At 43.4% G+C, this 12,393-nt stretch overlaps 1 protein-coding gene across 1 annotated transcript in view; it reads right to left on the bottom strand.

Annotated features, from left to right (window-relative positions):
• PLOD2 (procollagen-lysine,2-oxoglutarate 5-dioxygenase 2) overlaps positions 1-6,141 on the bottom strand; it is an 81,600-nt gene extending 75,459 nt beyond the window's left edge. The window contains 1 exon segment of the mRNA XM_032802211.2: positions 5,346-6,141. Coding sequence (XP_032658102.1) covers positions 5,346-5,460 — 115 coding nt within the window. The 5' untranslated portion in view covers positions 5,461-6,141.
• Between the last annotated feature and the right edge of the window lie 6,252 nt (positions 6,142-12,393).

Genomic DNA, 12,393 nt, shown 5'->3' with positions numbered 1-12,393 from the left:
AAAATAGACTTTAAAACAGTAATTAACAGTTCCATATGAAATAGATGATATTTACATTGATTAACATACTTTAATAGTGCAATTCACTGCAAAAACTGAATGGCCCCTCAATGCCAACAATCCAGTAATTTTTTTGTTTTTAAATGACCAATTAAATTTGGCAAAGAAAAGAAATCAAAACACTTAAGACATGATCTAGTCATGATACACCTCTACCTTGATATAACGCTGTCCTTGGGAGCCAAAAAATCTTACCGTGTTATAGGTGAAAGAAACCATGTTATAGTGAACTTGCTTTGATTCACTGGAGTGTGCAGCCCTGCCCCCACCTCCCGGAGCACTGCTTTACCGTGTTATATCCAAATTCGTGTTATATCGGGTGGCGTTATATCACAGTAACGGTGTATTTCCAAATATTGTTATTACTGCAAATAAATACTTCATATGAGACACATGCAGCCAGTTTAAACTCTAATCCTGCAAGCTGCTTGCACAGAACCCCACTGACTTAAAATGAGTAGCAAGCCAGCCAAGGTACCTGTGCATTGCAGCTTGCAGGATCAGGGCCTCGATGATATATAGGCCAATTCTGCCACTTTTACTCATGTGGAGTAGAAACTTGCTCAGTGAGTAGCTCCACTAAAGTCTGCTTTGGTATTAGTGTGTTTGGGGCAGATTTTTGCCACACTTGTTCACCTTACACTTGCAAGTTGCACAATGAAAATCAATGGAACTAGCTGCACACTAAGTTGTAACTCAACATGAAGAAGGGTGGCAAAAATCTTGTCTTAGATTTATAGACTAAGATAATTTTGAAATTTCCAGCACTAACTAGCATACATCAAAGCACTTACTAGGCATGTTAACACACATCACCCTCATTATATGTCATGCATCCTGAATGTTATAAAGGGCTTGCAAAATGTGTCAAAATTATTTTGCCAGGGAAGCCTTTCAAAGTCAAGTCAATAATATTCAGAGTAAAAAAGTAACTAGAAATGTGACAGAAAAGTAACTTTTTGTGATCAGCACTTCAAGGGCAGCCATGTTTATTTATTTACGGTTATCTTCAGACACACACTTCCCTGCTGCACACCCACAGTAGTCAGTTGTCATTCTGCATGTTTTAATCTAATTCAGGGCCAGATCTTTCAAACACGTCTGCAAATAATCATTACACATGGGAGCAGCCCACATTGACTTCAGTGGCTTTACTCACATAAATAGGGATTCTTCTCATAAGTAATTTTTGCTGGGAAAATCCAGTGGTTTAGGGCAGCAGCCTGACATTCAGGAGGCCCAAATACAATTCCCTGCTCTGCCAGATTTCCAGTGTGATCTTGGGCAAGTCATCTGTGGATCAGTACCCAAAAGACCACAAGGTACCTGAGTGCCTGAACACCAGATTTAGCAATCTAAACCTAAACATAGATGTAGTAACCTAAATCTGTTTTAGATTCCACTGCAATCCATAAAATTCCTGCTGAACCCTATGGGTGTCCTAACTCACTTGGGTGGGTTACATTCGATGACAAGAGGTAGATATTTACTAAGTTTGACACAACAAGAGATGTCTTGATATCTAAAACTGTGGCTTCAACATCCACAGAATGGACTGAGTTACATACTGATTTGAACTTCGCTAAGTATTGTGTCCTCAATTTGGACAATAAATGGTCTTCATGCACTTTTTTTTTTTTTAAAAGTTGTAAAAAAAAAAAAAAAAAACAGCTGACTTTTTGGGGGACGGGTGGAGAGAAAGAGAAGAGTTTTTGTTTTGTTTAACTAGAATTAACCCCTAGTATGGTTCTTGTAACTTTAGTTCAATAAACTCATAGACTCATAGGTCAGAAGGGACCAATATGATCATCTAGTCTGACCTCCTGCACAAGGTAGGCCACAAAACCCTACCCATACACCATTTATAACAACCCCTAACCATGACTGAGTTATTGAAATCCTCAAAATTGTGATTTGAAGACCTCAAGCTGCAGAGAATCCACCAGCAAGCGACCCATGCCCCACGCTACAGAGGAAGGCGAAAAACCTCCAGGGCCTCTGCCAATCCGCCCTGGAGGAAAATTCCTTCCCGACCCCAAATATGGCGATCAGCTAAACCCTGAGCATGTGGGCAAGACTCACCAGCCAGCACCCAAGAAAGAATTCTCTGCAGTAACTCAGTTCCCATCCCATCCAACATCCCCTCACAGACCATTGAGCAGACTTATCTGCCGATAATCCAAAATCAATTGCCCAAATTAAACTATCCCATCATAACATCCCCTCCATATACTTATCAAGCTTAGTCTTAAAGCCAGATAAGTCTTTTGCCCCCACTACTTCCCTCGGAAGGCTGTTCCAGAACTTCACTCCCCTAATGGTTAGAAACCTTCGTCTAATTTCAAGTCTAAACTTCCTAATATCCAGTTTGTACCCATTCGTCCTCGTGCCTACATTAGTACTAAACTTAAATAATTCCTCTCCCTCCCTGGTCTGTTAATCTTTTTGTTACTCTTCATGAACATTTGTAATTCTGTATTAATGAAACATTGGCCTTTTTTGATCAAGACTATGTATGTAGTTTGATTTGAAAATACAGCAAGATAGTATTTGGCAGCCACTTTTCCTCATGCCTGTTACAAATGATTTCCAATGTAAGCAATATTGATGTTTTGAAAATTGAACATGATGACTGACTGTTACACACTGAAAATTACATACTGTTCCACAAAATGCCAGCAGCCTAGAAATTAAGCTCAAGATTAATATAACACAAAAGAGAGACGTGTCAAGTTCTATTTCTCACTGAGTAGCAAAACATACTTAATAGAAGGCAATAAAATGTGCACAGAATAACTCAGGAAAATCACTCATGATTAGAACTGGCATCTGCAGCTAACAAACAAACAAACTTGCTATGTGTCTGGTATCAAGAATCTCAAGGAGCGGCTTCCAAGTCAGCAGTCTGTTATACTTAAGTAGAGATTTTCTTAATATTCATGTTAGCCAGAATCCACTTAAGAAAAGTGGCAGCCTCCATAATACAAATAACTGTCTTCTATTAGTATTGTTCAAAATTAACAGATCAATCCTACTTTACAGAGATCACCAGGATTAGTTAGTGTAACCCTCCCCCCCACACACCATATTAGTTAAGTATTCTGTTGATCATTGTACAACAGTCCAGCAGCTATTTATTAAGTCTTGAGATCCTATCTCTAACACTCATCCTGAAACACTTATTTCTCTCAGTTAATAAAATAGACACACACTACAGTTTGAAAGGCTGCTTTTAGGGGAAATGTACTTGAAATGGAAGCAGTCTGCTGCTGTAACAGCAGCATCAGAGCACGCGCACACACACACACACACACAGCAATAAACTGCACAGAGCAGCTTTGTAAGAAATCACCAATGGGAGGAAAGCCAAAATCACAAGCTATCAAGGCCAGCAATGTCTCTATAAGAAAGCTACAGATGAGCAGGTTCACATGTCTACAGAGTCTGATATACCTCAACACAAGATTTTGTAACATTAGTTATTACTGAAGCTCCCAACAACCTTGCCCAATACTGTCTAATCAAATGGGATCCGATTTACGAGAGTCACTCCCAAAAAAGTTTTCTTCTGCACACCGAGAGCATTAAACCAGATATTAAAATAACCCTATTATCGCTTTAAACTTGTCAAGACTCTATGCCGGGGTCGGCAACCTTTCAGAAGTGGTGTGCCGAGTCTTCATTTATTCACTTAACTTTAAGGTTTCGCTTGCCAGTAATACATTTTAACATTTTTAGAAGGTCTCTTTCTATAAGTCTACAATATGCAACTAAACTATTGTTGTATGTAAAGTAAATAAGCTTTTTTAAAACGTGTAAGAAGCTTCAGTTAAAATTAAATTAAAATGCAGAACTCCCTAGATCAGTGGCCAGGACCTGGGCAGCGTGAGTGCCACTGAAAATCAGTAGGAGTGCCATAGGTTGCCTACCCCTTCTCTAGGCTATTTTTATCACCATGTGAAATCCATCTAGCAGAATAGGATACCTTTCCCATGCAAGATCCAGTCAGAGATGTGCATTAAAAATTACAGCAAAACTATGACAAGTGGCTCCCTGGAAGCAAAAGCAGTATTTTGACAAATGTGTCTGACCACTTTTTCAACCGGTTTTGGGCATAAGTTCTTTTGTTATTGTTTTACACCCCAAGGATTGAATTTCTTGCTGCTGTCTAGCTTCTTAGACCATTACAAGATTCAACCAGCAGAAGGTGAACAAGCTTTGGAGCGAAAGGGAGGGGGAAACTCAGCTGTCCAATGCCTTCAGCTAGGAGCAAACTCTTATGTAGAAATTAAGTAGCAAAGCTTCACTGGAAGTAAGTGAGTGGCACCATCTGCTCTTCCAGGAGTTAGGAAATATGTAGCCCATCAACACCTTGTCATGAGTCTCAGGCTCTTCATGGGGGAGAGGAAGTAGGACTGATTGCTTAACAGTGAAGGGTGAAGAAGGGGTAAATCTCTTCCCCAATAGGGGGAAAGATCCGGGCTTTGAACATTAGCTTTTCAGCCAGCCTAGGTCTATATTTGTGTGGTCTGCCTTACTATTTGCTAAATACATTATGAGCCTCTATTTATCTGCTTCCTGGTCAACAACTTGAAGATCGTTGACCAGTTCCTCCCCAGCAGGAATTTCATGATCAGTAGATATTCATGCACCATGAAGAAAGCGCTACTCCCTCCTCCTCCTCCCCAACCCCCTCCTAACAAAACTGTTTCAGAGGCTTAAACATATTTCCACTTAAAACAAAAACCGTTCCCTGTTTCAGCATAAAGCGGTCACGCAGGGCAAGTCACCCAAGAGCCCGGAGGTTTATCTTTCAGATGGACATTGGCTGCACAGGAGGCAGAACACACGTGCAACCAATTCCGCTGAAATTCACAAGCCCAAAGCCAGACCTGGCGATGCTCTTGGAGAGCCTCCCAACGACGGGGCTTAGCAGCACCAAGCTGGGAGAACTATCGGAGAGTTTTAAATGTCTCCTCAAACCACAGCTACAAATCATCATCAAGCCACCATCTGGGAGGTGGGGGGGAGAGGAGGGGTAGCCAACTTCCCAATTTCTCCCAACTTCCAGTTCGCCTCTCGCTGCAACACCCCCAAGCGCAGAGAATCCACCGCGAGCTGGAGGCGACCTGGCAGGTCTGGGGCCGCCCAGCCGCGCGGGCAGTTTCCCCGTGTCTCTTGCAGCGCGTCCGGTCCTGAATGAATGAGCCCGAGCCCTGCAGGAGCGCAGGCAGAGGGGCCCGGCTGGAGCTGCCCCTCCATCCCCCGCCCTACCCGCTCCTCACCTGCAGGGATGGGGGGCAGCGCGGTGTCCTCTGCCCGGCTTGGCGGCGCTAGCGGGAGGGTCAGAGCCAGCAGGAAGAGCAGGCTGGGGGGCTGCCTGCTGCCGTTCAGCGCCATCTTCGCCCCTCCAGTGGGACACGCAGCCAGCGGCTCCCGTTTGCCCGGCCGTAGCTGGTCCCGCTCCCCGCCCCACGGGAGGCGCCGGGCTCCGCGGAGAAGGGGGCGCTGCCGGGGAAGGGGGACTGAAGCCCCCCCGCAAGCTCTCCGCCTCCACCCGCCGCAGCAGTGGGTACCTGGGGCCGCCTGACTCCTCCTTCGCTCGGGGCAATAGGCAAAGGGCCGCCCCAGGCCGGGCGGGGGCTTTATGAGCTTAGGGGCGGTGGGAGGGTCCCGAGCAGCTGGCAGACCCCCCCGCCCAGGAGGGGGATGGGAGCCGCGGCTGCTCCTCCTGCAGCATCCCTGCTATTGGCTGCGGGAGCGGGACTGGCTCAGGCGGGGGAGGGGGGCTGCGGCGCGTGCGGGAAGGGATCGAGCCGCGCAGAGCCGGCTCCGGAGCCGGGGGAACAGCGGAAGCGGCCCGGCCTACAGCAGCGTGTGGGAAGCCTCCGCATGTGCCCGTGAGCAAAGCCAGGCCGCTGTCCCTGCGGGGGAGGGGTAGACCCCAGTGGGGTCTGGCGGAGCTCAGTGGCTGAGCAGATCGATCGGGAGAAAGGGAGACACTAGCCCAAAACCTCCACGGGTGCACGGGAGCCTGGCACCCTCGTGGGTCGGGGGGTGGATTTATCCCGCTACACTGCTGCTGCTAAGTCTAGTGTCCTATCTGTGGCTGGCTCAGCCTGTAAGAGTGGCTGCCGGGGGTGCAAGTTGCCGTGCACAGCACTCTGCTACAGGCAGTGATCTTTGCTATTTCCGTTCCTTTTTAAGTGTCCTGTGAAGAAGTCGTGTATCTAATAATGTGTTGTCTTTATCATCCACCTCACTTAGAGCAGAGGTTCTTAACCTTTACTGCAGCCTGCACCCCTTTGGTTCTCAAAATATGTTCTCACACCCCTTATCAAAAATCGTTGAAGTAGGTCAGTTCTTTAAACCTAGATATATTTTTGTTTGTATATGATAGTAATCATTAAAAATGTATAATGTTAATAAATACATAGGTTTGATGAAACAAAGTAATTGTACTTATGTGCCTGTGCTTAATTTGTGTTTTTGATGATTTACCTTCTAAAAAGATCTCACATCTTGCACCCCCAGAAAGAGCATCTCACACCCCTAGGGGGTGCGTGCACCCCAGATTAAGTACCACGATAGAGGAACAGTATGTGCTTTGGAGTGGGTGCCTGTATAATGCCAATATTCTATTTAATTAATATAAATTACTTACTGACTTGCAGCTTTGGGTTTTATCTTGTTTCTGCCCTTCTAGGGCAGGGGGTTTCAAACTGGGGGTCGGGACCTCTCGGGGTTGTGAGGTTATTACATAGGGGATTCCGAGCTGTCAGCCTCCACCCCAAACCCCACTTTTCCTCCATCATTTATAATTGTGTTAAATATATAAAAATGTGTTTTAAACTTATGGGGGGGGTCACACTCAGAGGCTTGCTATGTGAAAGCGTGATCAGTACAAAAGTTTGAGAACCACTGTTCTAGGGGCTAGGCAGGGCTATATACACTGGGTTCAACTCCCTTTTATTATATATTTCTTTGAAGAAGACGGAGCGCTGATGCAATCATCCCTCTAGGAATTTGTTTCCTGATACAGATAGATTATATATAAAAATGAAAAGTGGTGCTGTAATCACAAAGGGTTGCTATCTGACAATCATCATTGTACAGCTGCTATTTACAATAATCTACCATGTCCATCTTTTCTGACAGAATGAACATGCATTGATGGACTGATATTTGGTAGTAAAGCCTGAATAGGATCTTCCTCTTGCTTTCAGCTGGCATCTGGAGTACTGTTAGCATAGGGGTCACAAGGGGATCTTAGGCACCTAACTGGTCTCCCATCTCCCAGCAAAGTGCCCTACTCCATGAGCTATAGCCTAATATTCACTTGCTCTGGCCCCCTGAATATTTAATTGTTTATACACAGTGGAACAGGAAAGAAATGTCCCAGAATATACCAACACTAGGGCCCTCCTAGGAGACCCTACAAATCCCTTCTCCACATCAGTCGGGGGGAAATTGATTGCAGGTTTCCCACATCCTGGGTGAGTGCCCTAACCGCTGAGCTAAAAGCTAAAAGAGCAAGAATGGTGGCACCACTTCCTCTTCCATTCATTGACAAGGACTGATTGGTTTAGGTGCCTATGGCCAGAAGGTTCATGGTGGTAAAAACTAGAGTACAGATAGGCCACACCCTTTTGTACTGTCTAATTTGGCTCTCAGCTCAGCAGTGCTGCCTTTTATGAATTCCATTCTTACACACCTAACTCTCCCCCTGCATTGTATAGGGGGCTGACACATCACTGAGGGATGTGAATTCTGCTGGCCAGGAGAGGACCTAAAAGTTAGGTGCTGTGATGCTGAGCATTGCAGCACTTAAGGTTGGGATTTACAAAGGGACTTAAGACTCATTTTTTCTGTTTGAACCAGAGTGGATTTGATTTAAATCAAATTTCTTTATGGATTTCTATATAAAAGTGCATTCTTGTTGTTTGTTATAACCTTAATACATATTCTTCACAACTCAGAGATAGACATAGGTTTCATGTTTAGAAGGTACACACTATACATTTTAAGTGATTTATTTTGAAAACTTTTCAGATTAGTTTTACAGCTATATCAGAAAATGAATGATTGGTTATTTCATTTACCAACGGTAATTGAAGTAGATATTTATGAAGTCATTGGGAGGTGAACTATCTCCAATTCAACAGATTAATCATTAATATTTGGAGGATTTTCTTGCCATGCTGTATGAGGAGGAAACATCACCAGACATTTAAATTGTTTTATTTAACTAAAAAAACAGTGTTGTGTATTCTGGATTTTTTTTCTTCAACAGCAAACATATTATATTTTAAACAAAACAAGCATATGAATTTTTTAATTTAGTTAAACATTCAAGTTTTTTAAAATCAGGATTGTTTTTGTTAATTGTTTTTAACTAAAATAGTTAAATGAAATATTTTTAGAAAATTAAATCAACTATGTTAGCCAGGTCAACATGAGAACTTAAAATATTGGCTTCTGCAGCTAACTCAGTCATCTTCAACTTCATTTTCGTGTTTGTTCATAATCTGGAAAAGGAAAAATAAGCTTTCCTGCTTTTTCAGGTCTCAAACAATTTCTCAGTTTGGAATGAATTAGTCCAAAAGGAAGAAAATATTCTTTCTACACCAGCAGAAGAAGCTGCTGCTGTTAAAAGTGAGATTATCACTTCAATAGTCTCTGAATCCAAGTGCTTAAGTGACTTCCACCAGTTCACTGATATGACTTTCTTTAGAACATCATCAGCAAATACATATTTCTTGAATGGTTCACCCTTAGCTCTGAAGTTTATTATAGTTAGCATTATGGATGGATCATTGCTGGATGTCCATGTCATAGCCAACTCCTCTTCAGCAGTTAAGCTTTGACCCTGGTACCAAGTATTGAGAATATTTGCAAGAAAATGAGCTGGAGATAGAGCTTGCCTCATCCATTTTGTTGTTGTTTTTAATGCTTGTAATTTAACTCTGTCATTGCATGTGTCTCTTTTTAAGATCTCACTCAGTTCCTTCCAAATTTCAACAGCGTCAGCAATAAGACAGCTATTTCCCTGCATTTTGTTCAAGGCTACAGAAATAGGCTTCAGGGTACTCAGCATGTGTTCAACATTTCTCTTAAGCCCAATGTTGAGAACTTTGGCTTTGACAGTGTCATCTATTTTTTCATGATTTTGTTCACAAACTGTCATCAGCTTAGGCTAGTTCTTGATATAATGCTCAAAACAGTCCAATACTGAGTTCTATCGGATGTCTTGTAGGAGAGTTAGCCTGGTTCCTTCCACTTTTTTTAGGGCAGCTACTGCAAAAGTGGTTGTTACGAAAGTATTTTGCAATTTCAACAACATTAGCCTTTATTTCTGGAACACTTAAGTCTTTGGCTAGGAGGTGCGTCACGTGAGCACTGCAACCGTAAATTATTAGCTTGGGATTCTCTTCTAAATTTCTTCTCATCTTGGATATACTTGTTGCATTGTTTGTGACCAAGCTGCCTACTAGACATTTGAATTCTTTTTCACAGTTTGTTATAGCTTTTACTGCTACTTCTTGCAAGTATTCTGCTGTGTGTGCATTTCCTGATGTATCAATTGTTTCTGTAAGGAAGACATTCCCTTCTTCTATTGTCACACAAGCATATACAACAGGCTCATTGTGGACATTGCTCCACCCATGAAGACGCAGGTTAACAGTTTCACCCTCTAGACCTTGTACACACTGCTCAATTTCTCTTTCATACACTTTATCCAGCAATTTGCCTGCAACATGTGCTCTTCTGGATGGACTGTATCCTGGTCTTAATGACTGAACCATGTCGATGAAAAGTGGGTGCTCAATCATAAAGAGAGTTTGTTGCATAAACAAACCTGGCAATCTTTTATCAATTACCTCTTTTTGTAATCTGCTGGTTCTTATCACAAACTTATCTATGGTTGTTTCTGGATGATGGAGATTTTTTTTTTCATTTTGCTACAGGTGATATATACTGTGGCTATATGACATACATGATGTGACTGAAACACTATCATTGGCAGATAACTCTGAAACTGTAGAAAATGATGGTGATCTTGAAGGTGGATAATCTTCAGAGTCCTGTATGTTGAGGATGGAGTCTCTTAAACAAAATAAGTCAATGCAGTTATTTAATTATAATTACCATACTGCTCATTTAATATTACTCATTGCATTCACAGACACTCATTACTACTTTAACAGGTAAAATTGTAAAAGGAAGATCTGCCTATTTCAGCTATTTATTTTTTATCACAACTGCATCTGAAATGATAGTACCATTGAGTAACAACTATATTATTTGCTGAAACATGAGAATTCAAGAACAGTCCAGAAGGAAGACAGGCAGTCCTTATAAAAAAGAAGTATGAAATAAAAAAGGTTACCAACCTGAAGATCCTGCATGTTCAGACATGTTCCTTTCATCAGCTTCAATGCAGCTTCCTGATGGAACTGAAGGAATCTCTTAGAAAATTGCCTGAGTAGAAGAAAAAGTTAAAACACTAACTGTAATAATGTTCTAAGAATTTCTAACCCCAGAGAACAGAGACAGTAAGAAGTGTTTGTGCTGCTTATGTATTAAACAGACATATTCTTGACATGATGATGTTACTAAGGCCAACTCAGGAAGGCATTAAGCCAATGAAAGGATGACAGAGGCAAAGTGTGAGTCTAGACACATCCCTGGGCTCGGGAAACAAGCACAGACTGGTGCGACTGCACAGTGTTGCAGGTCTGGGATGATTCCCAGAGGCTACGAAACTTTCGTATGCGTAAGGGCACTTTCATGGAACTTTGTGACTTGCTTTCCCCTGCCCTGAAGCGCAAGAATACCAAGATGAGAGCAGCCCTCACAGTTCACAAGCGAGTGTGGCGATAGCCTTTCTGGAAGCTTGCAATGCCAGACAGCTACTGGTCAGTCTGGAATCAATTTGGAGTGGGCAAATCTACTGTGGAGGCTGATCCAAGTAGCCAACCTGACCACTGAGCTGCTGCTGTCAAAGGTAGTGACTCTGGGAAATGTGCAAGTCCTAGCGGATGGCTTTGCTGCAATGGGATTCCCTAACTGTGATGAGGCAATAGATGGAACGCATATCCCTGTCTTGGGACCGTACCACCAAGGTAGCCAGTACATAAACTGCAAGGAGTACTTTTCAATGGTGCTGCAAGCACTGGTGGATCACAAGGGACGTTTCACCAACATCAACGTAGGAGGGCCAGGAAAGGTACATGACGCTCGCATCTTTAGGAACTCTGATCTGTGTGAATGGCTGCAGCAAGGGACTTACTTTCCAAACCAGAAAATAACTGCTGGGGATGTTGAAATGCCTATAGTTATCCTTGGGGACCCAGCCTACCACTTAATGCCATGGCTTATGAAGCCATGCACAGACAGCCTGGTCAGTAGTCAGGAGCTGTTCAACTATAGGCTGAGCAAGTGCAAAATTATGGTAGAATGTTCATTTGGGCATTTAAAAGCATGCTGACGCAGTTTACTGGCTCAGTTAGATCTCAGGGAAACCAATATTCCCATTGTTATTACTGCTTGCTGTGTGCTCCACAATATCTGTGAGAGTAAGGGGGAGACATTTATGGTGGGGTGGGAGGTTGAGGCAAATCGCCTGGCCACTGATTATGCACAGCCAGATACCAGGGCAGTTAGAAGAGCACAGCAGGGTGCGCTGTGCATCAGAGAAGCTTTGAAAACCAGTTTCATCACTGACCAGACTACGGTGTGAAAGTTCTGTTTGTTTCTCCTTGATGAAAATACCCCGTTAGTTCACTCTACTTCCCTGTAAGCCAACCGCCTTCCCCTCCTACCTTTGATCTCCGCTTGCAGAGGCAATAAAGTCATTGTTGTTTCAGATTCATGGATTCTTTATTAATTTGTCACACAAATGGGGGGATAACTGCCAAGGTATCCAGGAAGGGGTGGGGGAGGACGGAAGCACTGGGTGGGGTGGCAAAGGAGGAGAGGAGGGAAGGACAAGGCCACACTGCACTTCAGAACTGATTGAATGCCAGCTTTCTGTTGCTTGGGGAGTCCTCTGGGGTGGAGTGGTTGGGTGGCCGGGTGAGGAGACTATGGAACTTGGAGCGGAGGGCAGTTGGTTACACAGGGGCTGTAGTGGCGATCTGTGCTCCTGCTGCCTTCCCTGCACCTCAACAATACACTGGAGAATATCAGTTTGATCTTTAGTAGCCTAAGTATTGCTTCCTGTCTCCTCTCATCACGCTGATGCCACTGATCATCTTGATCCTGCCATCTCTCCTCACGTTCATTTTGTGCTTTCCTGCACTCTGACAGTGTCTGCCTCCAGGCATTCTG

This window comes from Chelonoidis abingdonii, chromosome 8 (assembly GCF_003597395.2).
Source record: "Chelonoidis abingdonii isolate Lonesome George chromosome 8, CheloAbing_2.0, whole genome shotgun sequence".
Classification (NCBI taxonomy): domain Eukaryota; kingdom Metazoa; phylum Chordata; order Testudines; family Testudinidae; genus Chelonoidis; species Chelonoidis abingdonii.
This window is presented reverse-complemented; position numbering and strand designations above follow the sequence as displayed.